General features: G+C 45.3%; 2 protein-coding genes across 5 annotated transcripts in view; one reads left to right on the forward strand and one right to left on the reverse strand.

The window, feature by feature from the left end:
- Window positions 1-663: 663 nt before the first annotated feature.
- On the reverse strand, window positions 664-14725 carry LOC121319037 (guanylyl cyclase-activating protein 1-like). Its single transcript, XM_041256262.1, has 4 exons — window positions 14432-14725; window positions 9326-9475; window positions 6326-6416; window positions 664-1076 (listed from the first exon to the last, which is right to left on the reverse strand). Exons 1-4 carry the CDS (start codon window positions 14627-14629, stop codon window positions 949-951), a joined length of 567 nt encoding a protein of 188 aa, XP_041112196.1. The 5' UTR covers window positions 14630-14725; the 3' UTR covers window positions 664-948.
- A 4357-nt stretch (window positions 14726-19082) lies between these two features.
- golgb1 (golgin B1) overlaps window positions 19083-27203 on the forward strand; it is a 39551-nt gene continuing 31430 nt past the window's right edge. For 3 of the 4 annotated variants that reach the window (XM_041254057.1, XM_041254059.1, XM_041254061.1), the window contains exons 1-4: window positions 19083-19186; window positions 23475-23571; window positions 24095-24250; window positions 25245-25382. In XM_041254057.1, coding sequence (XP_041109991.1) covers window positions 23482-23571; window positions 24095-24250; window positions 25245-25382 — 384 coding nt within the window. In that variant the 5' untranslated portion in view covers window positions 19083-19186; window positions 23475-23481. Of the gene's footprint in view, window positions 19200-23474; window positions 23572-24094; window positions 24251-25244; window positions 25383-27203 lie in introns of all 4 variants that reach the window. The other variant, XM_041254058.1, reaches the window with a different exon arrangement.

Consider the following 27203-nt stretch of genomic DNA (forward strand, 5'->3'; position numbering starts at 1 on the left):
GCAGGGTGAGGGTGGGTTTGGGAGGTCTCTTTGCACACTGTATCTCTGGTGTGGGTGAGGGCAGGGTGGGGGTGGGTTTGGGAGGTCTCTTTGCACACTGTATCTCTGGTGTTGGTGAGGGCAGGGTGAGGGTGGGTTTGGGAGGTCTCTTTGCACACTGTATCTCTGGTGTGGGTGAGGGCAGGGTGGGGGTGGGTTTGGGAGGTCTCTTTGCACACTGTATCTCTGGTGTTGGTGAGGGCAGGGTGAGGGTGGGTTTGGGAGGTCTCTTTGCACACTGTATCTCTGGTGTGGGTGAGGGCAGGGTGAGGGTGGGTTTGGGAGGTCTCTTTGCACACTGTATCTCTGGTGTGGGTGAGGGCAGGGTGAGGGTGGGTTTGGGAGGTCTCTTTGCACACTGTATCTCTGGTGTGGGTGAGGGCAGGGTGGGGGTGGGTTTGGGAGGTCTCTTTGCACACTGTATCTCTGGTGTGGGTGAGGGCAGGGTGAGGGTGGGTTTGGGATCTCTTTGCACACTGTATCTCTGTGTGGGTGAGGGCAGGGTGAGGGTGGGTTTGGGAGGTCTCTTTGCACACTGTATCTCTGGTGTGGGTGAGGGCAGGGTGAGGGTGGGTTTGGGAGGTCTCTTTGCACACTGTATCTCTGGTGTGGGTGAGGGCATCTCTGGTGTGGGTGAGGGCAGGATGAGGGTGGGTTTGGGAGGTCTCTTTGCACACTGTATCTCTGGTGTGGGTGAGGGCAGGGTGAGGGTGGGTTTGGGAGGTCTCTTTGCACACTGTATCTCTGGTGTTGGTGAGGGCAGGGTGAGGGTGGGTTTGGGAGGTCTCTTTGCACACTGTATCTCTGGTGTGGGTGAGGGCAGGGTGAGGGTGGGTTTGGGAGATCTCTTTGCACATTGTGTCTCCTGTGTGGGTGAGGGCAGGGTGGGGGTGGATTTTGGGGGGCTTTTTACACACTGTGTCTCCTGCTGTGGATCATGGTGACAATGTGTGTCAAGTCCAGGCTCTTCATCATCACCTCCATGAACTCCTCATCTTTCCGGGCTCCCTCCACGAACTCATCCAGGGACAGCTCACCTAGAGGGGACAGACAGAGACAGAGAGCTTACAGGGAGGGGACAGGCAGAGACAGATAGCTTACAGGGGGGGACAGACAGAGACAGAGACCTTACGGGGGGGGGGGACAGGCAGAGCGCACATCACGGTCAGAAAGACAGCCGGATTACCACAGGGCAGGTTTACACTTCCTTGTATTTCCTTTTAGTTTTGCACAGAAGGTTCCCCCCATGCTTTTCCCTTGGTTATACTGTGCATTTAACCTGGGTTGCCGTGTTTTTTTTTTAATATGCTTTACCGTGGCTCTCTGTGCTTTACCATGCTTTCACTGTGCTTTATGATGCTATAGCTATGGTAAACTTTTATCAGGGTTACCTCACTGATGAAAGTATTATCCGAGACGTTTGTCTGCTTGCCAACAGTTAGCTGTCACTCCCAATGTTACATAGGCCTTGTTCGCAGTACTTGGCACAGTGGGGCTTGATCTCGTGGCTGCAGTTTCAGTTTGGGATACAGATACCATTTCTAAATGAATGTACTGCATCTCTTAACATGCACCTTCAGATATAACAGTACTGCTATCTAACAGCATACTGCATCTCTTAACATGCACCTTCACATATAACAGTACTGCTAACTGACAGTGTGCTGCATCTCTTAACATGCGCCTTCACATATAACAGTACTGCTAACTGACAGCGTGCTGCATCTCTTAACATGCACCTTCACATATAACAGTACTGCTATCTAACAGCGTGCTGCATCTCTTAACATTCACCTTCACATATAACAGTACTGCTAACTGACAGCGTGCTGCATCTCTTAACATGCACCTTCACATATAACAGTACTGCTAACTGACAGTGTGCTGCATCTCTTAACATGCACCTTCACATATAACAGTACTGCTAACTGACAGCGTGCTGCATCTCTTAACATGCACCTTCACATATAACAGTACTGCTAACTGACAGCGTGCTGCATCTCTTAACATGCACCTTCACATATAACAGTACTGCTAACTGACAGCGTGCTGCATCTCTTAACATGCACCTTCACATATAACAGTACTGCTAACTGACAGCGTGCTGCATCTCTTAACATGCACCTTCACATATAACAGTACTGCTAACTGACAACATGCACCTTCACATATAACAGTACTGCTAACTGACAGCGTGCTGCATCTCTTAACATGCACCTTCACATATAACAGTACTGCTAACTGACAGCGTGCTGCATCTCTTAACATGCACCTTCACATATAACAGTACTGCTAACTGACAGCGTGCTGCATCTCTTAACATGCACCTTCACATATAACAGTACTGCTAACAGCGTGCTGCATCTCTTAACATGCACCTTCACATATAACAGTACTGCTAACTGACAGCGTGCTGCATCTCTTAACATGCACCTTCACATATAACAGTACTGCTAACAGCGTGCTGCATCTCTTAACATTCACCTTCACATATAACAGTACTGCTGACAGCGTGCTGCATCTCTTAACATGCACCTTCACATATAACAGTACTGCTAACAGCGTGCTGCATCTCTTAACATTCACCTTCACATATAACAGTACTTAACATTCACCTTCACATATAACAGTACTGCTAACAGCGTGCTGCATCTCTTAACATGCACCTTCACATATAACAGTACTGCTAACAGCGTGCTGCATCTCTTAACATTCACCTTCACATATAACAGTACTGCTACTGCTAACTAACAGCGTGCTGCATCTCTTAACATGCACCTTCACATATAACAGTACTGCTAACTGACAGCGTGCTGCATCTCTTAACATGCACCTTCACATATAACAGTACTGCTAACTGACAGCGTGCTGCATCTCTTAACATGCACCTTCACATATAACAGTACTGCTATCTAACAGCGTGCTGCATCTCTTAACATGCACCTTCACATATAACAGTACTGCTAACTGACAGCGTGCTGCATCTCTTAACATGCACCTTCACATATAACAGTACTGCTAACTGACAGCGTGCTGCATCTCTTAACATGCACCTTCACATATAACAGTACTGCTAACTGACAGTGTGCTGCATCTCTTAACATGCACCTTCACATATAACAGTACTGCTATCTGACAGCGTGCTGCATCTCTTAACATTCACCTTCACATATAACAGTACTGCTATCTAACAGCGTGCTGCATCTCTTAACATGCACCTTCACATATAACAGTACTGCTAACTGACAGCGTGCTGCATCTCTTAACATGCACCTTCACATATAACAGTACTGCTAACTGACAGCGTGCTGCATCTCTTAACATGCACCTTCACATATAACAGTACTGCTATCTGACAGCGTGCTGCATCTCTTAACATTCACCTTCACATATAACAGTACTGCTGACAGCGTGCTGCATCTCTTAACATGCACCTTCACATATAACAGTACTGCTGACAGCGTGCTGCATCTCTTAACATGCACCTTCACATATAACAGTACTGCTAACTGACAGCGTGCTGCATCTCTTAACATGCACCTTCACATATAACAGTACTGCTAACTGACAGCGTGCTGCATCTCTTAACATGCACCTTCACATATAACAGTACTGCTATCTGACAGCGTGCTGCATCTCTTAACATGCACCTTCACATATAACAGTACTGCTATCTAACAGCGTGCTGCATCTCTTAACATGCACCTTCACATATAACAGTACTGCTAACTGACAGCGTGCTGCATCTCTTAACATGCACCTTCACATATAACAGTACTGCTATCTGACAGCGTGCTGCATCTCTTAACATGCACCTTCACATATAACAGTACTGCTAACTGACAGCGTGCTGCATCTCTTAACATGCACCTTCACATATAACAGTACTGCTAACTGACAGCGTGCTGCATCTCTTAACATGCACCTTCACATATAACAGTACTGCTAACAGCGTGCTGCATCTCTTAACATGCACCTTCACATATAACAGTACTGCTAACTGACAGCGTGCTGCATCTCTTAACATGCACCTTCACATATAACAGTACTGCTAACTGACAGCGTGCTGCATCTCTTAACATGCACCTTCACATATAACAGTACTGCTATCTAACAGCGTGCTGCATCTCTTAACATGCACCTTCACATATAACAGTACTGCTATCTAACAGCGTGCTGCATCTCTTAACATGCACCTTCACATATAACAGTACTGCTAACTGACAGCGTGCTGCATCTCTTAACATGCACCTTCACATATAACAGTACTGCTAACTGACAGCGTGCTGCATCTCTTAACATGCACCTTCACATATAACAGTACTGCTAACTGACAGCGTGCTGCATCTCTTAACATGCACCTTCACATATAACAGTACTGCTAACTGACAGCGTGCTGCATCTCTTAACATGCACCTTCACATATAACAGTACTGCTAACTGACAGCGTGCTGCATCTCTTAACATGCACCTTCACATATAACAGTACTGCTAACTGACAGCGTGCTGCATCTCTTAACATGCACCTTCACATATAACAGTACTGCTATCTAACAGTGTGCTGCATCTCTTAACATGCACCTTCACATATAACAGTACTGCTAACTGACAGCGTGCTGCATCTCTTAACATGCACCTTCACATATAACAGTACTGCTAACTGACAGCGTGCTGCATCTCTTAACATGCACCTTCACATATAACAGTACTGCTAACTGACAGCGTGCTGCATCTCTTAACATGCACCTTCACATATAACAGTACTGCTAACTGACAGCGTGCTGCATCTCTTAACATGCACCTTCACATATAACAGTACTGCTAACTGACAGCGTGCTGCATCTCTTAACATGCACCTTCACATATAACAGTACTGCTAACTGACAGCGTGCTGCATCTCTTAACATGCACCTTCACATATAACAGTACTGCTAACTGACAGCGTGCTGCATCTCTTAACATGCACCTTCACATATAACAGTACTGCTAACTGACAGCGTGCTGCATCTCTTAACATGCACCTTCACATATAACAGTACTGCTAACTGACAGCGTGCTGCATCTCTTAACATGCACCTTCACATATAACAGTACTGCTAACTGACAGCGTGCTGCATCTCTTAACATGCACCTTCACATATAACAGTACTGCTAACTGACAGCGTGCTGCATCTCTTAACATGCACCTTCACATATAACAGTACTGCTAACTAATTACTGCTAACTAGAGCAATATCCTTTTTATAGCGAGGTGACCAGAACTGAACACTATATTCAAGATGAGGTCTTACTAGTGCATTGTACAGTTTTAACATTACTTCCCTTGATTTAAATTCAACACTTTTCACAATGTATCCGAGCATCTTGTTAGCCTTTTTTATAGCTTCCCCACATTGTCTAGATGAAGACATTTCTGAGTCAACAAAAACTCCTAGGTCTTTTTCATAGATTCCTTCTCCAATTTCAGTATCTCCCATATGATATTTATAATGCACATTTTTATTTCCTGCGTGCAGTACCTTACACTTTTCTCTATTAAATGTCATTTGCCATGTGTCTGCCCAGTTCTGAATCTTGTCTAGATCATTTTGAATGACCTTTGCTGCTGCATCAGTGTTTGTCACTTCTCCTATTTTTGTGTCGTCTGCAAATTTAACAAGTTTGCTTACTATACCAGAATCTAAATCATTAATGTAGATTAGGAATAGCAGAGGACCTAATACTGATCCCTGTGGTACACCACTGGTTACCACACTCCATTCTGAGGTTTCTCCTCTAATCAGTACTTTCTGTTTTCTACATGTTAACCACTCCCTAATCCATGTACATGTGTTTCCTTGAGTCCCAACTGCGCAGTTTGAGAATTAATGTTTTATACAGGATATTGTCAAAAGCTTTCTGGAAATCTAAATAAAGCATTTCATATGATTTGCAGTTATCCATTGTCAATGCTGCATCATTTTACTATTAGTTCCTAATTTAGTGTCCACACTGTACTGCATAGATCACACTCTTGTTCTCCTGCTTGTAGATGGTCTCTCTCTCTGGTAAAAGCTGTTGGACCAAATGGCTAATGTTCCATTTTATTAACCTGGCAGTAAGCTCTGAAGAGTTCCCCTGGTGACTGATCTGATTCCCAGTCTCTTGGTCTGGAAATGGCACTCTGGAAGTTATGACACTTCAGCATGTCCCTGCCAGGTCCTAAGACTGACATTTTTGGGAGTCCATCAAAAAAAGAGAGTGAGGCGCTTAGATACATTATGAACTGAAATAGACAGCGACCCACCATCTCCATTCACGTCGATCTTGTCAAACACTCTGTTTGTGAACTCCTCCACTGATGAAACCTGATCACAGCCATTGATCGCCCTGATAGCCTGGAGGAGAGCAAGGGAGGGGAAACTGTGTTAGTTCACATTTCTGAATGCATTTATTTATGCTGTATCTAACATAACACATGGGCAAAGCGTTATTGAATTGAGTTGAACTGGATTGAGATGAAGAGAGAGGGAGAAGGGAATAAACTCTAGGAGGGTCATGTTGCAGGTACTTCATGTTTAAACACTCATTAGTATTTTATCCAAAGCCGATCAGCAGCAACTATAAATACAGGAGTGAGAAGTGTAATCCCTGAGGAACAAATTAGCAGAGCCGCTTAGGAAAGAGAGAGGGGGCTTGACATTCAAAGGGTTCAAGTGCAACTGATCTCTGTGCAGTGAGGCGCTGGACTGCAGTGTTCAATTCAACTGATCTCTGTGCAGCAAGGCGCTGGACTGCACTGTTCCAATCAACTGATCTCTGTGCAGTGAGGCGCTGGACTGCACTGTTCAAATCAACTGATCTCACTGCAGCGAGGCGCTGGACTGCACTGTACAAATCAACTGATCTCTGTGCAGCAAAGCGCTGGACTGCACTGTTCAAATCAACTGATCTCTGTGCAGCGAGGCGCTGGACTGCACTGTTCAAATCAACTGATCTCTGTGCAGTGAGGCACTGGACTGCAGTGTTCAAATCAACTGATCTCTGTGCAGCAAAGCGCTGGACTGCACTGTTCAAATCAACTGATCTCTGTGCAGCGAGGCGCTGGACTGCACTGTACAAATCAACTGATCTCTGTGCAGCGAGGCGCTGACTGCACTGTTCAAATCAACTGATCTCTGTGCAGCGAGGCGCTGGACTGCACTGTGCAAATCAACTGATCTCTGTGCAGCGAGGCGCTGTATCTGCACTGTTCAAATCAACTGATCTCTGTGCAGCGAGGCGCTGGACTGCACTGTGCAAATCAACTGATCTCTGTGCAGCGAGGCGCTGTAACTGCACTGTTCAAATCAACTGATCTCTGTGCAGCGAGGCGCTGGACTGCACTGTTCAAATCAACTGATCTCTGTGCAGCGAGGCGCTGGACTGCACTGTTCAAATCAACTGATCTCTGTGCAGCGAGGCGCTGGACTGCACTGTTCAAATCAACTGATCTCTGTGCAGCGAGGCGCTGGACTGCACTGTTCAAATCAACTGATCTCTGTGCAGCAAAGCGCTGGACTGCACTGTTCAAATCAACTGATCTCTGTGCAGCGAGGCGCTGGACTGCACTGTTCAAATCAACTGATCTCTGTGCAGCGAGGCGCTGGACTGCACTGTTCAAATCAACTGATCTCTGTGCAGCGAGGCGCTGGACTGCACTGTTCAAATCAACTGATCTCTGTGCAGCGAGGCGCTGGACTGCACTGTTCAAATCAACTGATCTCTGTGCAGCAAGGCGCTGGACTGCACTGTCTCAAATCAACTGATCTCTGTGCAGCGAGGCGCTGGACTGCACTGTTCAAATCAACTGATCTCTGTGCAGTGAGGCACTGGACTGCACTGTTCAAATCAACTGATCTCTGTGCAGCAAGGCGCTGGACTGCACTGTTCAAATCAACTGATCTCTGTGCAGTGAGGCGCTGGACTGCACTGTACAAATCAACTGATCTCTGTGCAGCAAAGCGCTGGACTGCACTGTTCAAATCAACTGATCTCTGTGCAGCGAGGCGCTGGACTGCACTGTTCAAATCAACTGATCTCTGTGCAGTGAGGCGCTGGACTGCACTGTTCAAATCAACTGATCTCTGTGCAGCGAGGCGCTGGATCTGCACTGTACAAATCAACTGATCTCTGTGCAGCGAGGCGCTGGACTGCACTGTTCAAATCAACTGATCTCTGTGCAGCGAGGCGCTGGACTGCACTGTTCAAATCAACTGATCTCTGTGCAGCGAGGCGCTGGACTGCACTGTTCAAATCAACTGATCTCTGTGCAGCAAGGCGCTGGACTGCACTGTTCAAATCAACTGATCTCTGTGCAGCGAGGCGCTGGACTGCACTGTTCAAATCAACTGATCTCTGTGCAGTGAGGCGCTGGACTGCACTGTTCAAATCAACTGATCTCTGTGCAGCGAGGCGCTGGACTGCACTGTACAAATCAACTGATCTCTGTGCAGTGAGGCGCTGGACTGCACTGTTCAAATCAACTGATCTCTGTGCAGCAAGGCGCTGGATCTGCACTGTGCAAATCAACTGATCTCTGTGCAGCAAGGCGCTGGACTGCACTGTTCAAATCAACTGATCTCTGTGCAGCGAGGCGCTGGACTGCACTGTTCAAATCAACTGATCTCTGTGCAGCGAGGCGCTGGACTGCACTGTTCAAATCAACTGATCTCTGTGCAGCGAGGCGCTGGACTGCACTGTACAAATCAACTGATCTCTGTGCAGCAAGGCGCTGGACTGCACTGTTCAAATCAACTGATCTCTGTGTAGAGAGGTGCTGTATCTGCACTGTACAAATCAACTGATCTCTGTGCAGTGAGGCGCTGGACTGCACTGTTCAAATCAACTGATCTCTGTGTAGAGAGGTGCTGTATCTGCACTGCAAATCAGGTGTTGCATTGAACTAAATCTTCCTCACCTTCTTAACATTTATTTCACTGAGGTCCATGCATTCAGATTCCAACAAGAACTGCTTTTTGTAATAAGGTGTTCTTAAGAGACTCCACAGTCTCTAGGGCTGTGAGCTCTGGGAAGCGATGTTGAATTAAACTGTGAGCGGCCCTGGAGACGCTGTGCAGGTGTCTCTGAAGTCACAATGTGGTTCAGCACACATACCCACCCCCCGGGGGCACTTCCGGGTGTCTCTGAAGTTGCAATGTGGTTCAGCACACATACCCACCCCCCGGGGGCGCTGCCGGGTGTCTCTGAAGTCACAATGTGGTTCAGCACAGATACCCACCCCCTGGGGGCGCTGCTGAGCACGTACCTTGATGATGTTGAGGAGCTCGTAGCGGTCGATGCAGCCGTTGCCGTCCACGTCGTAGAGCTTGAAGTACCAGCGCAGCTTCTGCTCTATCTTACCACGCAGCACCAGACTCAGAGCTGCAACGTACTCCATGAAGTCGATATAGCCGTCCTGAGAGATGCTGAACAGTGAGAGGGCCTGATGACATACAGACTCACATAGCTGCAACTAAACGCGCCCCCATGGGGGGAAGTCCCGATAATAGCCCGAGGAGCGACGGCGGCCCTGATGAGACCAGTCTGACAGTTTGACCCCATTTCTTTGTTACAGTGAAACCCAATTGAACATTCCACAGTGGGGGTCGCTGATGGCTTTGGGGGAACCGAACCACCTGGGAACAGCTGACCATTGCTTCGTGACCTGGTTAACAGTGACTTGCAGAACCGTCCTCGCGAACATCGCTGACAGCAGAGACTTATGCCTGTAAACATGGAACTTGACACTGGTCAACTCCTCGTGATGGCTTAAATATGTCCCGATAACGACGTGGATCTGTCAACTGGAACAGTGACCTGGTTGACAGCACTGGAACGACTTGCATCACGTGAACCATACGAACAACAGTGGGGTGGCACAGTGGTCAGACCTTGTCACGCCTGTAACGTTGTCATAGGTACGTGGTCACTGGGTACCGACCACATTCAAGTCGCTGGTCGGACATGCTTGTCGGACAGTGTGATCACGTCTTGTGAACACGTGGATCTCTGAACAGTGACCATGCTGAACAGCAGTGACCATACTGAACAGTGACCATGCTGAACAGTGACCATGCTGAACAGCAGTGACCATGCTGAACAGTGACCATGCAGAACAGTGACCATGCTGAACAGTGACCATGCTGAACAGCAGTGACCATGCTGAACAGTGACCATGCTGAACAGTGACCATGCTGAACAGTGACCATGCTGAACAGCAGTGACTATGCTGAACAACATGACCATGCTGAACAGTGACCATGTTGAATAGTGACCATGCTGAACAGCAGTGACCATGCTGAACAGTGACCATGCTGAACAACAGTGACCATACTGAACAATGACCATGCTGAACAGCAGTGATTATGCTGAACAGTGACCATGCTGAACAACAGTGACCATACTGAACAGTGACCATGCTGAACAGTGACCATGCTGAACAGCAGTGACTATGCTGAACAATGACCATGCTGAACAACAGTGATTATGCTGAACAATGACCATGCTGAACAGTGACCATGCTGAACAGTGACCATGCTGAACAACAGTGATTATGCTGAACAATGACCATGCTGAACAGCAGTGATTATGCTGAACAGTGACCATGCTGAACAACAGTGATTATGCTGAACAATGACCATGCTGAACAACAGTGACCATGCTGAACAGTGACCATGCTGAACAACAGTGACCATGCTGAACAGTGACCATGCAGAACAGTGACCATGCTGAACAGTGACCATGCAGAATAGTGGCCATGCTGAACAGTGACCATGCAGAATAGTGGCCATGCTGAACAGCAGTGATCATGTTGAACAGTGACCATTTTGAAAAACAGTGACCATGCACACACTCAATCACACAAGCTACTCAATCATTTAGCAAATATGTTAAATGATTACTTTTCACAAGTTTTTACAAAGGAAGATACTGACAACATGCCCCACATGTCATCCAGTTCCTGTCCAGTTTTAAATAACTTTAGCATAACTGAGGCAGAAGTGTTAAAGGGACTAGGAGCTCTTAAAATAAACAAATCCCCTGGGCCGCATGAGATCCTCCCAGTAGTACTCAAAGAAATGAAAGAAGTAATTTACAAACCGCTAACCAAGATCATGCAGCAGTCTCTTGACACAGGGGTGGTACCGACAGACTGGAAAATTGCAAACGTAATACCGATCCACAAAAAGGGAAACAAAACTGAACCAGGTAACTACAGACCAGTAAGCCTGACTTCTATTATATGCAAACTTATGGAAACTATAATAAGATCCAAAATGGAAAATTACCTATATGGTAACAGGGTACTGGGAGACAGTCAGCATGGTTTTAGGAAAGGGAGATCGTGTCTAACTAACTTGCTTGATTTTTTTGAGGATGCAACATCGATAATGGATAATTGCAAAGCATATGACATGGTTTATTTAGATTTCCAGAAAGCTTTTGACAAAGTCCCGCACAAAAGATAACCTTCTCAAACTGAACGCAGTTGGGATTCAAGGAAACACATGTACATGGATTAGGGAGTGGTTAACATGTAGAAAACAGAAAGTACTGATTAGAGGAAAAACCTCAGAATGGAGTGTGGTAACCAGCGGTGTACCACAGGGATCAATATTAGGTCCTCTGCTATTCCTAATCTACATTAATGATTTAGATTCTGGTATAGTAAGCAAACTTGTTAAATTTGCAGACGACACAAAAGTAGGAGGAGTGGCAAACACTTGTTGCAGCAGCAAAGGTCATTCAAAATGATCTAGACAAGATTCAGAACTGGGCAGACACATGGCAAATGACATTTAATAGAGAAAAGTGTAAGGTACTGCACGCAGGAAATAAAAATGTACATTATAAATATCATATGGGAGATATTGAAATTGGAGAAGGAATCTATGAAAAAGACCTAGGAGTTTTTGTTGACTCAGAAATGTCTTCATCTAGACAATGTGGGGAAGCTATAAAAAAGGCTAACAAGATGCTCGGATACATTGTGAAAAGTGTTGAATTTAAATCAAGGGAAGTAATGTTAAAACTGTACAATGCACTAGTAAGACCTCATCTTGAATATTGTGTTCAGTTCTGGTCACCTCGCTATAAAAAAGATATTGCTGCTCTAGAAAGAGTGCAAAGAAGAGCGACCAGAATTATTCCGGGCTTAAAAGGCATGTCATATGCAGACAGGCTAAAAGAATTGAATCTGTTCAGTCTTGAACAAAGAAGACTACGTGGCGACCTAATTCAAGCATTCAAAATTCTAAAAGGTATTGACAGTGTCGACCCAAGGGACTTTTTCAGCCTGAAAAAAGAAACAAGGACCAGGGGTCACAAATGGAATTTAGAAAAAGGGGCATTCAGAACAGAAAATAGGAGACACTTTTTTACACAGAGAATTGTGAGGGTCTGGAATCAACTCCCCAGTAATGTTGTTGAAGCTGACACCCTGGGATCCTTCAAGAAGCTGCTTGATGAGATTTTGGGATCAATAAGCTACTAACAACAAAACGAGCAAGATGGGCCAAATGGCCTCCTCTCGTTTATAAACTTTCTTATGTTCTTATGTTCTTATGGCACACATCAATCACACAAGCTACTCTATACACATACACACACTCAATCACACAAGCTACTCTATACACATGCACACACTCAATCACACAAGCTACTCTATACACATGCACACACTCAATCACACAAGCTACTCTATGGCACACACTCAATCACACAAGCTACTCTATACACATGCACACACTCAATCACACAAGCTACTCTATACACATGCACACACTCAATCACACAAGCTACTCTATACACATGCACACACTCAATCACACAAGCTACTCTATACACATGCACACACTCAAGCACACAAGCTACTCTATACACATGCACACATCAATCACACAAGCTACTCTATACACATGCACACACTCAATCACACAAGCTACTCTATACACATGCACACACTCAATCACACAAGCTACTCTATACACAAGCACACACTCAATCACACAAGCTACTCTATACACATACACACACTCAATCACACAAGCTACTCTATACACATACACACACTCAATCACACAAGCTACTCTATACACATACACACACTCAATCACACAAGCTACTCTATACACAAGCACACACTCAATCACACAAGCTACTCTATACACATACACACAATCAATCACACAAGCTACTCTATACACATGAATCAATAACACACAACAATCACACAAGCTACTCTATACACATACACACACTCAATCACACAAGCTACTCTATACACATGCACACACTCAATCACACAAGCTACTCTATACACATACACACACTCAATCACACAAGCTACTCTATACACATACACACACTCAATCACACAAGTTGTCCATTCGCTATTCCATGGCTAACCTAAACTCCACCTTTCCTCTCTCAGGATTTTCCCCTTGCAGAGCTGTGCATGACTGTGCTGTACTACAGCGTCTACAGTGTCACACAGTGCCTCAGTAAATGTGCACATCACAAGGATAGGCATGCAGTCTCACAGAAGGAGATGCCCTGGCTCTGAGTCTCAGCTCTAACCAGCAGAGCAGCAGAGTGCTGTCTGCCCCGGCTTCTACTGCCAGGCAATTCTCACAGGCATAGGGGCAGCTAGAATAGACTTGCTGTGCTTGTTATACAGCTCCAATGGAGATGTTCATACATCGATCCTGGGAGCTTTTTGTTTTTGGAGCAATAAGACTATGCATAGGGTCTTTCCCTGGAACCCTTGTTTTGTTTCGGTCCTAAAGAACCTAGAATGAAAGAAAGATCATTTCATATGATGGGTTTAATGTAAATCCCCCCAAAGAGTTCAACTACGGTTTATTTTCATTCCACTACAGTACATACAGCTCTGGTCAATGGTTTTGCATCACCCCAAAATTTAGCTTCATGAAGTCGACTAGGACCTGCTGAATAACGTTACATTAACATATTGAATTACATACCACTTTGTTTTTTTCCAAATACTTGACAAAAAAATTTACTTGAAAAATGCAACCGTTCAAAACCATGAAATACTGTGCTACTATTATGGCTTACGATAGACTCTTGCGATGTCATTTTGTAGTTTCTTTGATTACATGATGTTAAATAAAATATCTGAATTATGTTCATATAGCTATTTTTTTTTAATGGTGTCTTAATCCTAAAATTCTAGGTGAGGCAAAACTTTTGGCTGTAGCCGTAGAGCCCTCAGGCTGGTTCCTTATAAACCTAAACAAGACGTGTCCTTCCAGGTTAACCATGCAGCTGGAGGAGTCTGTGAGCTGCTCTGTTATCCCCTCACCCCATCACTGCAGCACCCCAGGGTTCACCAGGTCAGATTCCTTACCTTGTTCATGTCGAAGGTGCGGAACATCTGCTCGATGTAGGCATTGGCTTCCGGGTCCAAACCCCTCAATCCGAAGAACTGCTTGAACTCGTGCAGGGTGAGCTGTCCGGACGGGCACTCCTTCATGAACTTCTTGTACCAGTGATGGATCTCCACCGCCTGCATGTTGTCTATCGCTGAGCTGTTATCGTTGCCCATTGCTGCTGAGGATAGTGAGGGTCGGAGCGGTAGAGAGAGAGTGGCGGTATCAGGAGATGAAGCTGCTTCTTCTCAGCCTGCTTGGTCTACTGTGAGGGGGAAGGTTAGGCTCAAGCTTCACACAGCACAGTCACTCAACACAGGCGTGGCTTCTTAGTGGCTGCGGCTTTTAGACGGGACTGATCTCCTGCTGAGCCAATCAAGGTTTTAACCTGGATCATTATAATAACGCTGAATTAAGAGTTTCAGAATGTCAGATCTGTAGCAGCCTGTGTGGAAAGCAGGGCTTGCTAATCCAAGCCCTCCCCCACACACACTAATACACCACACACACACACACACACACACACACCACTTGAGAATAGAGTCTTCCTCAAAGGGAGTTTATTTCAGGAGCAGTGTCTTGAAGAGCAAGCTTCCTCTCCAGTGTCTGGAAGAGCAGAGCTTCCTCAATCCGCAGTGGATGTGCTTTCTTGCTTTCTTTTTTCTTTCTTTCTTTCTTTCTTTCTTTCTTTCTTTCTTTCTTTCTTTCTTTCACTTTATTTTACAAATAAGCAATAGCAGATTAGTGAGTCAGTAATGCATCTCTCTCTCTCTCTTTCTTTGTACTAGGAGACAGTGTTTGTAAGGTAATGGAAGATAGTAACAGACAGTAGCAGATTAGTGAGTCAGTAATGTATCTCTCTCTCTTTCTTTGCACTAGGAGACAGTGTTTGTAAGGCAATGGAAGATAGTAACAGACAGTAGCAGATTAGTGAGTCAGTAATGTATCTCTCTCTCTCTCTTTCTTTGCACTAGGAGACAGTGTTTGTAAGGTAATGGAAGATAGTAACAGACAGTAGCAGATTAGTGAGTCAGTAATGTATCTCTCTCTCTCTCTTTCTTTGCACTAGGAGACAGTGTTTGTAAGGCAATGGAAGATAGTAACAGACAGTAGCAGATTAGTGAGTCAGTAATGTATCTCTCTCTCTCTCTTTTTCTTTTCGCACTTTTTCCGTGTTTGTCACGACATTCCATAGTAACAGGCCTTCTAGCATTCTCTGGTCAGTTCTGTCTTCACTCCTCTCCTCTCTTTCCTTGCACTCTGAGACAGTGTTTTGTAAATTCAATGGAGATATAACAGAGAGTAGAAACGTTATAGTCCCTGTCAGTAATGTTCCTCTCTTACTCTTCCTTTATCACTAGGAGTCAGTCGTCTAAATAAGGTTAATGGAGATAGAACAGACGTAGCAGATGTAGTGAGTCAAGTATCTCGTCCTCTTCTTCTTTCTTTCTGCAACGTCAGAACGTTCTTCTAGTGTCTTTGTGTACTGTCAAGGTCTAGTAAACAGTCAGTACAGATTAGTGAGTCATAATGTAATCTCTCTCTCTCTCTCTCTTTCTTTGCACTAGGAGACAGTGTTTGTAAGGTAATGGAAGATAGTAACAGGCAGTAGCAGATTAGTGAGTCAGTAATGTATCTCTCTCTCTCTCTCTTTCTTTGCACTAGGAGACAGTGTTTGTAAGGTAATGGAAGATAGTAACAGGCAGTAGCAGATTAGTGAGTCAGTAATGTATCTCTCTCTCTCTCTTTCTTTGCACTAGGAGACAGTGTTTGTAAGGTAATGGAAGATAGTAACAGACAGTAGCAGATTAGTGAGTCAGTAATGTATCTCTCTCTCTCTCTTTCTTTGCACTAGGAGGAGTCACAACATTCCGTACCTTCTATCATTGTCTGTCATCGTCTAGACATAGTCAGATTAGTGAGTCATAATGTATCGAGATCGCTCTCTAAACTTTCTTTGCAAGGAGACAGTGTTTGTAAGGTAATGGAAGATAGTAACAGGCAGTAGCAGATTAGTGAGTCAGTAATGTATCTCTCTCTCTCTCTTTCTTTGCACTAGGAGACAGTGTTTGTAAGGTAATGGAAGATAGTAACAGACAGTAGCAGATTAGTGAGTCAGTAATGTATCTCTCTCTCTCTCTTTCTTTGCACTAGGAGACAGTGTTTGTAAGGCAATGGAAGATAGTAACAGACAGTAGCAGATTAGTGAGTCAGTAATGTATCTCTCTCTCTCTCTTTCTTTGCACTAGGAGACAGTGTTTGTAAGGTAATGGAAGATAGTAACAGGCAGTAGCAGATTAGTGAGTCAGTAATGTATCTCTCTCTCTCTCTTTCTTTGCACTAGGAGACAGTGTTTGTAAGGTAATGGAAGATAGTAACAGACAGTAGCAGATTAGTGAGTCAGTAATGTATCTCTCTCTCTCTCTTTCTTTGCACTGGGAGACAGTGTTTGTAAGGTAATGGAAGATAGTAACAGACAGTAGCAGATTAGTGAGTCAGTAATGTATCTCTCTCTCTCTCTTTCTTTGCACTAGGAGACAGTGTTTGTAAGGTAATGGAAGATAGTAACAGGCAGTAGCAGATTAGTGAGTCAGTAATGTATCTCTCTCTCTCTCTTTCTTTGCACTAGGAGACAGTGTTTGTAAGGTAATGGAAGATAGTAACAGACAGTAGCAGATTAGTGAGTCAGTAATGTATCTCTCTCTCTCTCTCTTTCTTTGCACTAGGAGACAGTGTTTGTAAGGTAATGGAAGATAGTAACAGGCAGTAGCAGATTAGTGAGTCAGTAATGTATCTCTCTCTCTCTCTTTCTTTGCACTAGGAGACAGTGTTTGTAAGGTAATGGAAGATAGTAACAGGCAGTAGCAGATTAGTGAGTCAGTAATGTATCTCTCTCTCTCTCTTTCTTTGCACTAGGAGACAGTGTTTGTAAGGTAATGGAAGATAGTAACAGGCAGTAGCAGATTAGTGAGTCAGTAATGTATCTCTCTCTCTCTCTTTCTTTGCACTAGGAGACAGTGTTTGTAAGGTAATGGAAGATAGTAACAGACAGTAGCAGATTAGTGAGTCAGTAATGTATCTCTCTCTCTCTCTTTCTTTGCACTAGGAGACAGTGTTTGTAAGGTAATGGAAGATAGTAACAGGCAGTAGCAGATTAGTGAGTCAGTAATGTATCTCTCTCTCTCTCTTTCTTTGCACTAGGAGACAGTGTTTGTAAGGTAATGGAAGATAGTAACAGGCAGTAGCAGATTAGTGAGTCAGTAATGTATCTCTCTCTCTCTCTTTCTTTGCACTAGGAGACAGTGTTTGTAAGGTAATGGAAGATAGTAACAGACAGTAGCAGATTAGTGAGTCAGTAATGGTAGCGAGGAAGACTGAAGCTTTCTGTTTAAAAGGGGCTGGCAACTCAACAGGATAGGTGAGGTTCTGATGAGATCTGCTTTGCTGCCACTCAATGGGTAAAATTGGTAAAAGACGGGTTCCTGAGCCTGTAAATGAATTAAAGACCCAGACGACAGCCAGTAACATGGAATGGTTTTACAATACCCATACATTATAATGCTGTGACTTGAAGCCACAGCTAACAAAGCACAGAAGGACACACATTGAAACAGAAAAGGACTGCCCTTCTACATGTGTCTGACAGTCCCGGCACAGGCTCTGTTAATACAGCACCTTTATCCATTTGCTTTGTTTGTTTTCTTCAGTTTTTACACTGGGCTTGATGTTTCCTCTATTAAATTCCAGAGTTTGGGGAGCCCTGTGGCTGTGGATACAATGCCGAGGCTAGTCTCAGGGCAGCAGCAAGCAGTGCAAGGCCAGGCTGAAGGGATGCAGTCATGGTGTAGTCAGGTCCCTGATCTGAGACAGAGAGCAGTTCCCAACAGAGAGACCACCTTGTTTGTTATAGCAGTTAAATAGGACGCCAGTGGCCATTTAGCACAGGGTCCAAGTAGATGAAGCGCTACTCAAGCAGGGAAACAGTGAACTAATACTGCTTGTTATACTGTGTATGCACTCTTGAAAGGGCATTATCACTTAATTGTCACTGGTACAGACATAGCCACTGCTGGGTAAGCAGGGATTAGGTAGGACTAGTAGCACTTTTTTGTCTTTTAGTCGGTTTTGGAGCAGAAGGGGGTTACTGAGTAGATCTGACCTCATCTTCCAACTATAAAGACCCCCTTTTAGAGGGGAACAAATGCATCAGACCAGCAGAGAGGTAAAACTGCGGAGAAGCAGCCAGACCACCAAACACAGGGGAACAAGAGATCAAAACCCGGGGGCTATTGAACCCCGTTCACTAAACCTGAGCCTCACCTCACCGTGTCTGAACACGGAGGCGCTACTGCAGCGCTAGTGCAATGTTTTGGTCACCTGGCTGTATTCTGCTGCGTGGCGCCCGTGCTACACGCATTTAAATGCAGAATACACTAAAGCGACTCGCCATAGGGTACACGAAGTATCCACGCTTTATATAAACCGGAGCGACATTTACTAACGTATTTTTTTAATAGGAAGGGTGTTGTCGCTGCTGTTTGCCACGGTTTAGACGATCCCTGCCCTGAGAACGCTGGGAGGTTTTTGGAGTTATTTTGAGACTACCCCTGACGCAAACCGGAATTACCCAATCAGCGTTGTTTAGTTGTTGTTCCGGGATTCCTGATGATGTGGCTTCTGTCCTTCATTCCTGGAGACTAATAATTATATATAACAGCGGAGCAAACACACAGGTTAGTTAAAACGGTAATATTTGCTTTTTTTTTTTTTTTAATGATTGAAACAAAACTGTATGTCTCTCACAGTGTCATAAAAAAGTTGTTTTTGTATTTACACGATGGCTGTAAAGCAAATAATAAAACAGTGTGGTATCCGGATCAGTGTTTGCAAGCAAAAAAAAAACCAAACAATCCTATTGAAGAAAATTCGATTAAATTAAGCTCAAAAACCAACCAGCACCCTGCCTACAATAGTAACCTGCACACAGGGTTTACGAGCACGTCTTCACCGTGCAGTCGTGTCGATCAGCCGGCTGTTACACGATTACATTGAGAAGCAGAGTCAGTGGATGTTGTTGTAGTTACATCGTGAAGGGCCGAAAACAACAGAAATCTGAAGTTTTGCCTCTATGTTTTTTACTGTGTGTGTGTGTGTGTGTGTGTATGTATGTATGTATGTATGTATGTCTGTACACCCCCCCCCCCCCCCCCCCCCCCCCCCCCCCCCCCCCCCCCCCCCCCCCCCAGTACAGTCAAAAGTTTGAGTACACTCGCTGGAAACTAGGTTTTTTTCACAGTTGACAATATTTTACGCCGTATACGTTTCTGTAAATACTTGAAAATAAACACATGTTACAATATACAAAACCAAACACAAGGAGTATCAAAGCAATGTTCAAAAAAATTGAAAATTGTCTCTAAATCTTGGATTCCTCAAAATAGCCACCCTTTGCCTTAATAACAGCTTCACAAACACGAGGCATTCGGTTAACAAGTTTCAGCAGGAAATCACCTGACATGTCTTCCCAGCTCTTCTGCAGCAATTCCCAGAGATGTAGGGCACCTGTGGGTAGCTTTGCTTTGACTCTTCTGTCCAGTTCGTCCCATACAAGTTCTATGGGATTGAGGTCTGGAGACTGGGCAGGCCAGGTCATTATATTGAGTTGTCCTTCACTTTCCTTCTTCGCCAGATAGTTCTTGCACAACTTTGAGGTGTGTTTCGGGTTATTATCTTGCTGAAGAATGAAGGACTGCCCGACTAGCCGTAATCCTGATGGAATGGCTTGCCTCTGAAGTATGCTGTGATAGCCATGCTGGTTGAGCTTGCCATGGACTTGGTAAAGATCACCAACTCTGTCATCAGCAAAGCAACCCTAGACCATGACACTGCCTCCTCCATGCTTGACAGTGGGAACCACACATGCAGAACTCATGCGCTCACCCTCTCTGCGTCTTACAAATACTCGACGGTTAGACCCAAATATTTCAAATTTTGACTCATCGGTTCATAAGACCGACTTCCACTCCTCAAACGTCCAGTGTCTGTTTTTTGGCCCAGGCAAGTCTCTTCCTCTTATTTTGCACTCTTAACAATGGTTTCCTTGCAGCAATTCTTCCAGTTATACCAGCTTCATGCAATCTCCTCTGAACAGCTGATGTTGAAACATCTGTACTTCTAGTAGCATTTAGCAGAGCTTGTATTTCAGGGGCAGTTAAACGCCGGTTTCGCAGATTTGTGACTCAAATGAACTTGTTCTCTGATTCTGAGGTCACCCTTGGCCTGCCTGACCTTGTTCGGTCCTCATGAGTGCCAGTTTCTTCAAATCGTTTGATGGTCTTGGCCACAGCAGTTACAGACACTTGCAAAGTTCTTGCGATTTGTCTTAAAGATTGACCTTCATTTCTTAAAGTAATTACAGTCTTTTTTTCTTTGCTTAACTGAGCATATTTTGCCATTTTCTGCTCCCTTACATTCAGGAATGACAAGCTTGTGCCTATGCTACCTATATTTATAGTAATCATGGACCCTCACCTGTTAACAATAATTGGTGACAAAAGGTTAATTAGGTAACATGCTAGTTAACTCAGAGAACATCTAACAAAGACACTTTTATACTTAGGCCAGTGTTCTAACACCGTGTTATACACATTTCAGACTTTTAACTGACTTGGGCTTCAGACTGAAATCCCCTTGCTTTAGGTGACCATTTCATTGAAATTGACAAGATTTACATTTTCATTTAAAAATTAAATTTTTGAATGCAATTCACTTATGATTATCAGCTTATATAAGCACATGTATCATATAATGAAATATTAAGTGTTTATAGACAAGTTTATACAGTTAAAAGCATAGATAATCATGAAAAACCTGGTTTCAAGCAGGTGTACTCAAACTTTTGACTGGTACTGTGTGTATGTATGTATGTATGTGTATGTATGTACGTACGTTGTATCCATCTGCATACAAAATAATAGGAAAGTACAGGGGTGGATTGAACAATGCCCACCATTTTATGCTAGCTCGCAATTGCATAGTTAGGTGGCAGAAATGACATCTGAACACTCCCTAGTGATGGTCATTTCAAAACCCACCTGCTGAGTCCTGCTTTAGGAGTGTTTACAGAAACACAGTCAACAGCGTGGTTTCATAACCCATTCCATCCCCTCACCCTTCTCTGTGTGAAGAAGAGTCTCCTTCAGCAACATGACTAGGTAACCCATTCCATCCCCTCACCACTCTCTGTGTGAAGAAGAGTCTCCTTCAACAACATGACTAGGTAACCCATTCCATCCCCTCACCATCCTCTGTGTGAAGAAGAGTCTCATTCAGCAGCATGACTAGGTAACCCATTCCATCCCCTCCCCACTCTCTGTGTGAAGCCCGGCCACGCTGAAGACTGTTTTGCATGTACCTCTATAGAGCTCAATTACTCACCACTCTAGAGCAATCTCTATGGAGCTCAATTACTCACCATTCTAGAGCAATCTCTATAGAGCTCAATTACCATTCTAGAGCAATCTCTATAGAGCTCAATTACTCACCATTCTAGAGCAATCTCTGTCGAGCTCAATTACTCACCATTCTACAGCGATCTCTATAGAGCTCAATTACTCACCATTCTAGAGCAATCTATAGAGCTCAATTACTCACCATTATAGCGCAATCTATACAGCTTGATTACTCACCATTCTAGAGCAATCTCCATAGAGCTCAATTACTCACCATTCTAGAGCAATCTCTATAGAGCTCAATTACTCACCATTCTAGCGCAATCTATACAGCTTGATTACTCACCATTCCAGAGCAATCTCCATAGAGCTCAATTACTAACCATTCTAGAGCAATCTCTAGATCTCAATTACTCACCATTCTAGAGCAATCTCTAGAGCTTGATTACTCATCATTCTAGAGCAATCTATAGAGCTTGATTACTCACCATTCTAGAGCAATCTATACAGCTTGACAATGTACAGCAAGTAACAATGTACAGCAGTGCTTTTGGTCGTGTTACAGTGCACATCCTCTCAGTAATCTGCATCATGATTCAATGATAAACAATGATTTGTGGCACCTCACTAATATTAAGGGTGTAACGATTCATTGTGCATTGTATTGTAATAGAGGTCTGTATCGTTTATATTATGATTCAAGACCAAAAGCACAACTCCTTCTCATTCACCGGGTGGTGCTTGAAAGAAGAATACATGCGCTTTATAATTGGTATGAATAAATGCTCTGAGGATCTCATTTACATTTTTGTCTTTTACATGAAGCCCACCAGGACCATCACATAGCTTATATTGTGATAAGTGTCATATCACAATATGTATTGTATCGTTACACCCCACATTAACAGAACCATTATATACCAGTATATATAATGAATAATGGAATCAGTGTGCAAGTTCTGTTAATGTGGGGTGTAATGATACAATATGATACTTATCACAATGTAATATATATATATTATAGAATTCGTCAAAGAGCCTTCCCTTTTCCATAGACGTCTTGATGCCAGGCACACTGTAAGTACAGAAATGTGTTTGTGGTTTTGCTGTGAGACGGTGTCATTGTGATCACTTGGCAGGGATGTTTCAAGGCTTTAGTTGCTGTACCTGTCTGGTGATTAGGAGAGAGAGCTGCAGCTTAGTTACATAACATGCTAACAAAAGCCTTTTGCAGAGCAGCTTTGAGAAAGCGCCGGAGTTCGGTTTCTCAGCCAGGCAGCACAGGGAGGCCTCGGTACAATTCAACTGCTTTCAAAAGACAAATGCAAGCAAGGGCCTAAATCAAGCGCTTTCTTTCCCAGAAAGCGAAGAGCACACTGAAAACGTCTCACAGTTAAGCAAAGTCCAGATCCCCAGTTTAACCATCTCACAGGGTCAAGACAGTGCTGTTGGAAAATAGGTTTGTGTTTGTTTTATCACTACAAACCTCCATGAGTCTTTGTGTGGGTGTCTGTGTGTGCGTGCAGGTGGATTGCGCCCTGGTTAACGCAGTCCCACTGTCTGTCCCCAGGGCGGCGATGCTGAGCCGACTGTCCGGCCTGGCCAAGGGGGTGAACTCCGTCCTGCAGGAGCTGTCGGGGGACGGAGAGGAGCAGCTTGAATCCGAGGTGAGCAGGGATTCACCTCAGTCTAACCTGCTGTTACCGCTCTGCTTTAATGACTACCTGTGGGTAATCACATAGTTTAGTGCTGTCCGTTATGAGGTGAATGTGTTGAATACTCTGATTGTCTGTACCCCTGATTCGGATGATCATTTACAATCGCATGCTCCCCTCCAATCATGTTCCAGTTTTGACCCCTGCTGGGTCAGTGCTGTTAATTGGGTATCATTCTGGGCAAAGCAACTGAAGAGCAGGTGTTTGAATTCGCTCTGAATACCTCCAAGTGGAGAGAGAATCTAAGAATAAATCTTTTGTCCTCGTTTAGCCTCATAAAGTAGTCTGAAATTCTCTGTTTCAGGTTTTAAACTAAATAAAAACATTAATGAACTGAAACTGTTTCACAGAGGCTGTCTGATCCTCCTTGCCTGGTCGCGTGCTGACTGTCGTGTGTGTGTGTGTGTGGGGGTGTGTCCTGAGCCTCCTTGCCTGGTCGCGTGCTGACTGTCTTGTTGTTTTCCTGTGTTCCCAGGAGGGGGCGCTGGCGCAGGCTTCCCCAGCCCCGCAGGCTCTAGAGGGGGAGGATGCTCTTGAACGCCTGGCTCAGACCGAGCAGTTGGTGGTCCACCTGAAGGAGCTGATCAGAGAGAGAGATGCCAAGCTGCAGCAGAGCGAGGCCAGGCTCAAGGTGAGTGGCAGGCAGGGAGCAGGGACTGACTGGACTGGGTGTGAGGTGCCTTTATGCCCCAGGGAGATTTTTAAACCAAAAGGAAATTGGGAGTTTTATTAGGTGTAGATCTCTCGTTACTCATGAATACTCTGCAACTACGTACAGTCCACTGATCTTATCAAGCATTGTTTAGGAGGTGTGAATAGTGTGCCCACCCCTGCTTCCATTTCACTTCCACTTCTCCTTTCATTCTCTGCTTCTTACCAATGCAATTTGCAGTACAGTTTGAGTCAGTTTAACGAAGTCCAAATATCATAAAGTAAAACACACAAAACAAATGGCTAGATCAGATACAGTCATGTCATTCCGATTGAAATTATTATCTCTGCTTCAGTGAGAAAGATAAGAAACTGGAGCTGAAACTTTTATGTAAATCGCAAGGCTGGGATGCGTTCTAAAGAATTAGCTATGCAGGTACATGGCTTGTGAATACAGTACTGGCAGAGCAATGCTGAAAGGCTGTGTTGCATCAGATACAGTCCAGAGAGGTTTCTAGGCATGTTCCCCATTGCTATATCGTTCAGAGGTGGAACAGTGTTGGTGCTGATGCGTCCTTATTTACATATCACTTTGCATGTAGAGCAGAATTAGCTTTAATTTCATCCACACAGAAACTCCAGGCACAGTGCATGAGCCAGCTTTTGTAAAGGGGGAGGTTACTTTTTGCTAACCTAGTTCAATCAATGTGTAATTCAGATCTCTACCCAGGGCTGAGTGCCACTTTCATATCTCTGTGTGGAGTATTGATTTCTATACAAGTGTAACCACATTTCAGATGTTGCTATCCCAGGTGACAGGGTCTCTAAGGGTGCACTATAATGTTATAAGAGCACATTCACACACGCACAGACACTTTGCTGGGTGTTAGTGGATGGAGAAGGTGCTGGGGTGCAGGTAGCTGGCGCAGGGCTGGTTATCCAGGTTCTCATCTCTGTGCTGTTGGTCCCTGAAGGAGGAGAGGGAGGCAGCAGATGCCAAGCTGTCCAAGCTGAAGCTCCAGGCCAAAGCCAAGGTGGTGTCACTTAACAAGCAGATCGAGGAGCTGAAGAAGACGACTCCAGGCAGCGAGCAAGGAGCAGCAGGGAGAGAGGTGGGTGGGAGCACATGACGCACAGCACACGGCACACAACCTTTCAGTCCAGTGGTTACAAAATGAGTCAGAACCTAGTTAGGATCATTTTTTTAATATAGTTTACTGAAGGACGGTTGTTCACACTTGCCTGTGTGCATGCAGTGACGATCACAGTGAGGTTCTTCTTAATGGTTTTTAATTCACTCATTTTGTATTTCCAGCTTTGGCAGGGCCAGTACATTGCTTCGATATGTTTTCCATTGTGTTATTATTTTTTTGTGATCTTCCTCTGGAAAACTTGTTTCATGAATGTGCCCTTGTTGGGGGGGGGGGGGGGGGGGGTATGTCACTGAGCCTGCCTGTCGGGGGTAGACGCCCAGGGATGATGTCACTGTGATCCGCTGCAGATTCACAGGAGCAGCCAGTACAGCGGGCACACAGCCCTGCTCGATGCTGACAGTGGCTGTAAACAACTGCACAGCAATACTGCGACAGATTATTATTAAGCTGGTGTGGTCCCATATATAATCTCTGGGACATCATTTTCTATTGTTGTCTTCACGTGAGGCGCAGTGGTCACTCACCTGCTGACTGAATCCCAGAGCCAGCTGTCCGTGTGCAGCTCTGTGTGTCAGTGCTCTGAATCCCAGAGCCAGCTGTCTGTGTGCAGCTCCGAGTGTCAGTGCTCTGAATCCCAGAGCCAGCTGTCTGTGTGCAGCTCCGAGTGTCAGTGCTCTGAATCCCAGAGCCAGCTGTCCGTGTGCAGCTCCGAGTGTCAGTGCTCTGAATCCCAGAGCCAGCTGTCCGTGTGCAGCTCTGTGTGTCAGTTCTCTAAATCCCAGCGCCAGCTGTCTGTGTGCAGCTCTGTGTGTCAGTTCTCTGAATCCCAGCGCCAGCTGTCTGTGTGCAGCTCCGTGTGTCGGTGCTCTGAATCCCAGAGCCAGCTGTCTGTGTGCAGCTCCGAGTGTCAGTGCTCTGAATCCCAGAGCCAGCTGTCTGTGTGCAGCTCCGAGTGTCGGTGCTCTGAATCCCAGAGCCAGCTGTCTGTGTGCAGCTCCGAGTGTCAGTGCTCTGAATCCCAGAGCCAGCTGTCCGTGTGCAGCTCTGTGTGTCGGTGCTCTGAATCCCAGAGCCAGCTGTCCGTGTGCAGCTCCGAGTGTCAGTGCTCTGAATCCCAGAGCCAGCTGTCCGTGTGCAGCTCCGAGTGTCAGTGCTTTGAATCCCAGAGCCAGCTGTCCGTGTGCAGCTCCGAGTGTCGGTGCTCTGAATCCCAGAGCCAGCTGTCCGTGTGCAGCTCCGAGTGTCGGTGCTCTGAATCCCAGAGCCAGCTGTCCGTGTGCAGCTCTGAGTGTCGGTGCTCTGAATCCCAGAGCCAGCTGTCTGTGTGCAGCTCTGAGTGTCGGTGCTCTGAATCCCAGAGCCAGCTGTCCGTGTGCAGCTCCGAGTGTCGGTGCTCTGAATCCCAGAGCCAGCTGTCCGTGTGCAGCTCCGAGTGTCGGTGCTCTGAATCCCAGAGCCAGCTGTCTGTGTGCAGCTCCGAGTGTCAGTGCTCTGAATCCCAGAGCCAGCTGTCTGTGTGCAGCTCCGAGTGTCGGTGCTCTGAATCCCAGAGCCAGCTGTCTGTGTGCATCTCCGAGTGTCGGTGCTCTGAATCCCAGAGCCAGCTGTCTGTGTGCAGCTCCGAGTGTCAGTGCTTTGAATCCCAGAGCCAGCTGTCTGTGTGCAGCTCCGAGTGTCAGTGCTTTGAATCCCAGAGCCAGCTGTCTGTGTGCAGCTCCGAGTGTCAGTGCTTTGAATCCCAGAGCCAGCTGTCTGTGTGCAGCTCCGAGTGTCAGTGCT

The sequence above is a fragment of the Polyodon spathula genome, chromosome 7 (assembly GCF_017654505.1).
Source record: "Polyodon spathula isolate WHYD16114869_AA chromosome 7, ASM1765450v1, whole genome shotgun sequence".
Classification (NCBI taxonomy): Eukaryota; Metazoa; Chordata; class Actinopteri; order Acipenseriformes; family Polyodontidae; genus Polyodon; species Polyodon spathula.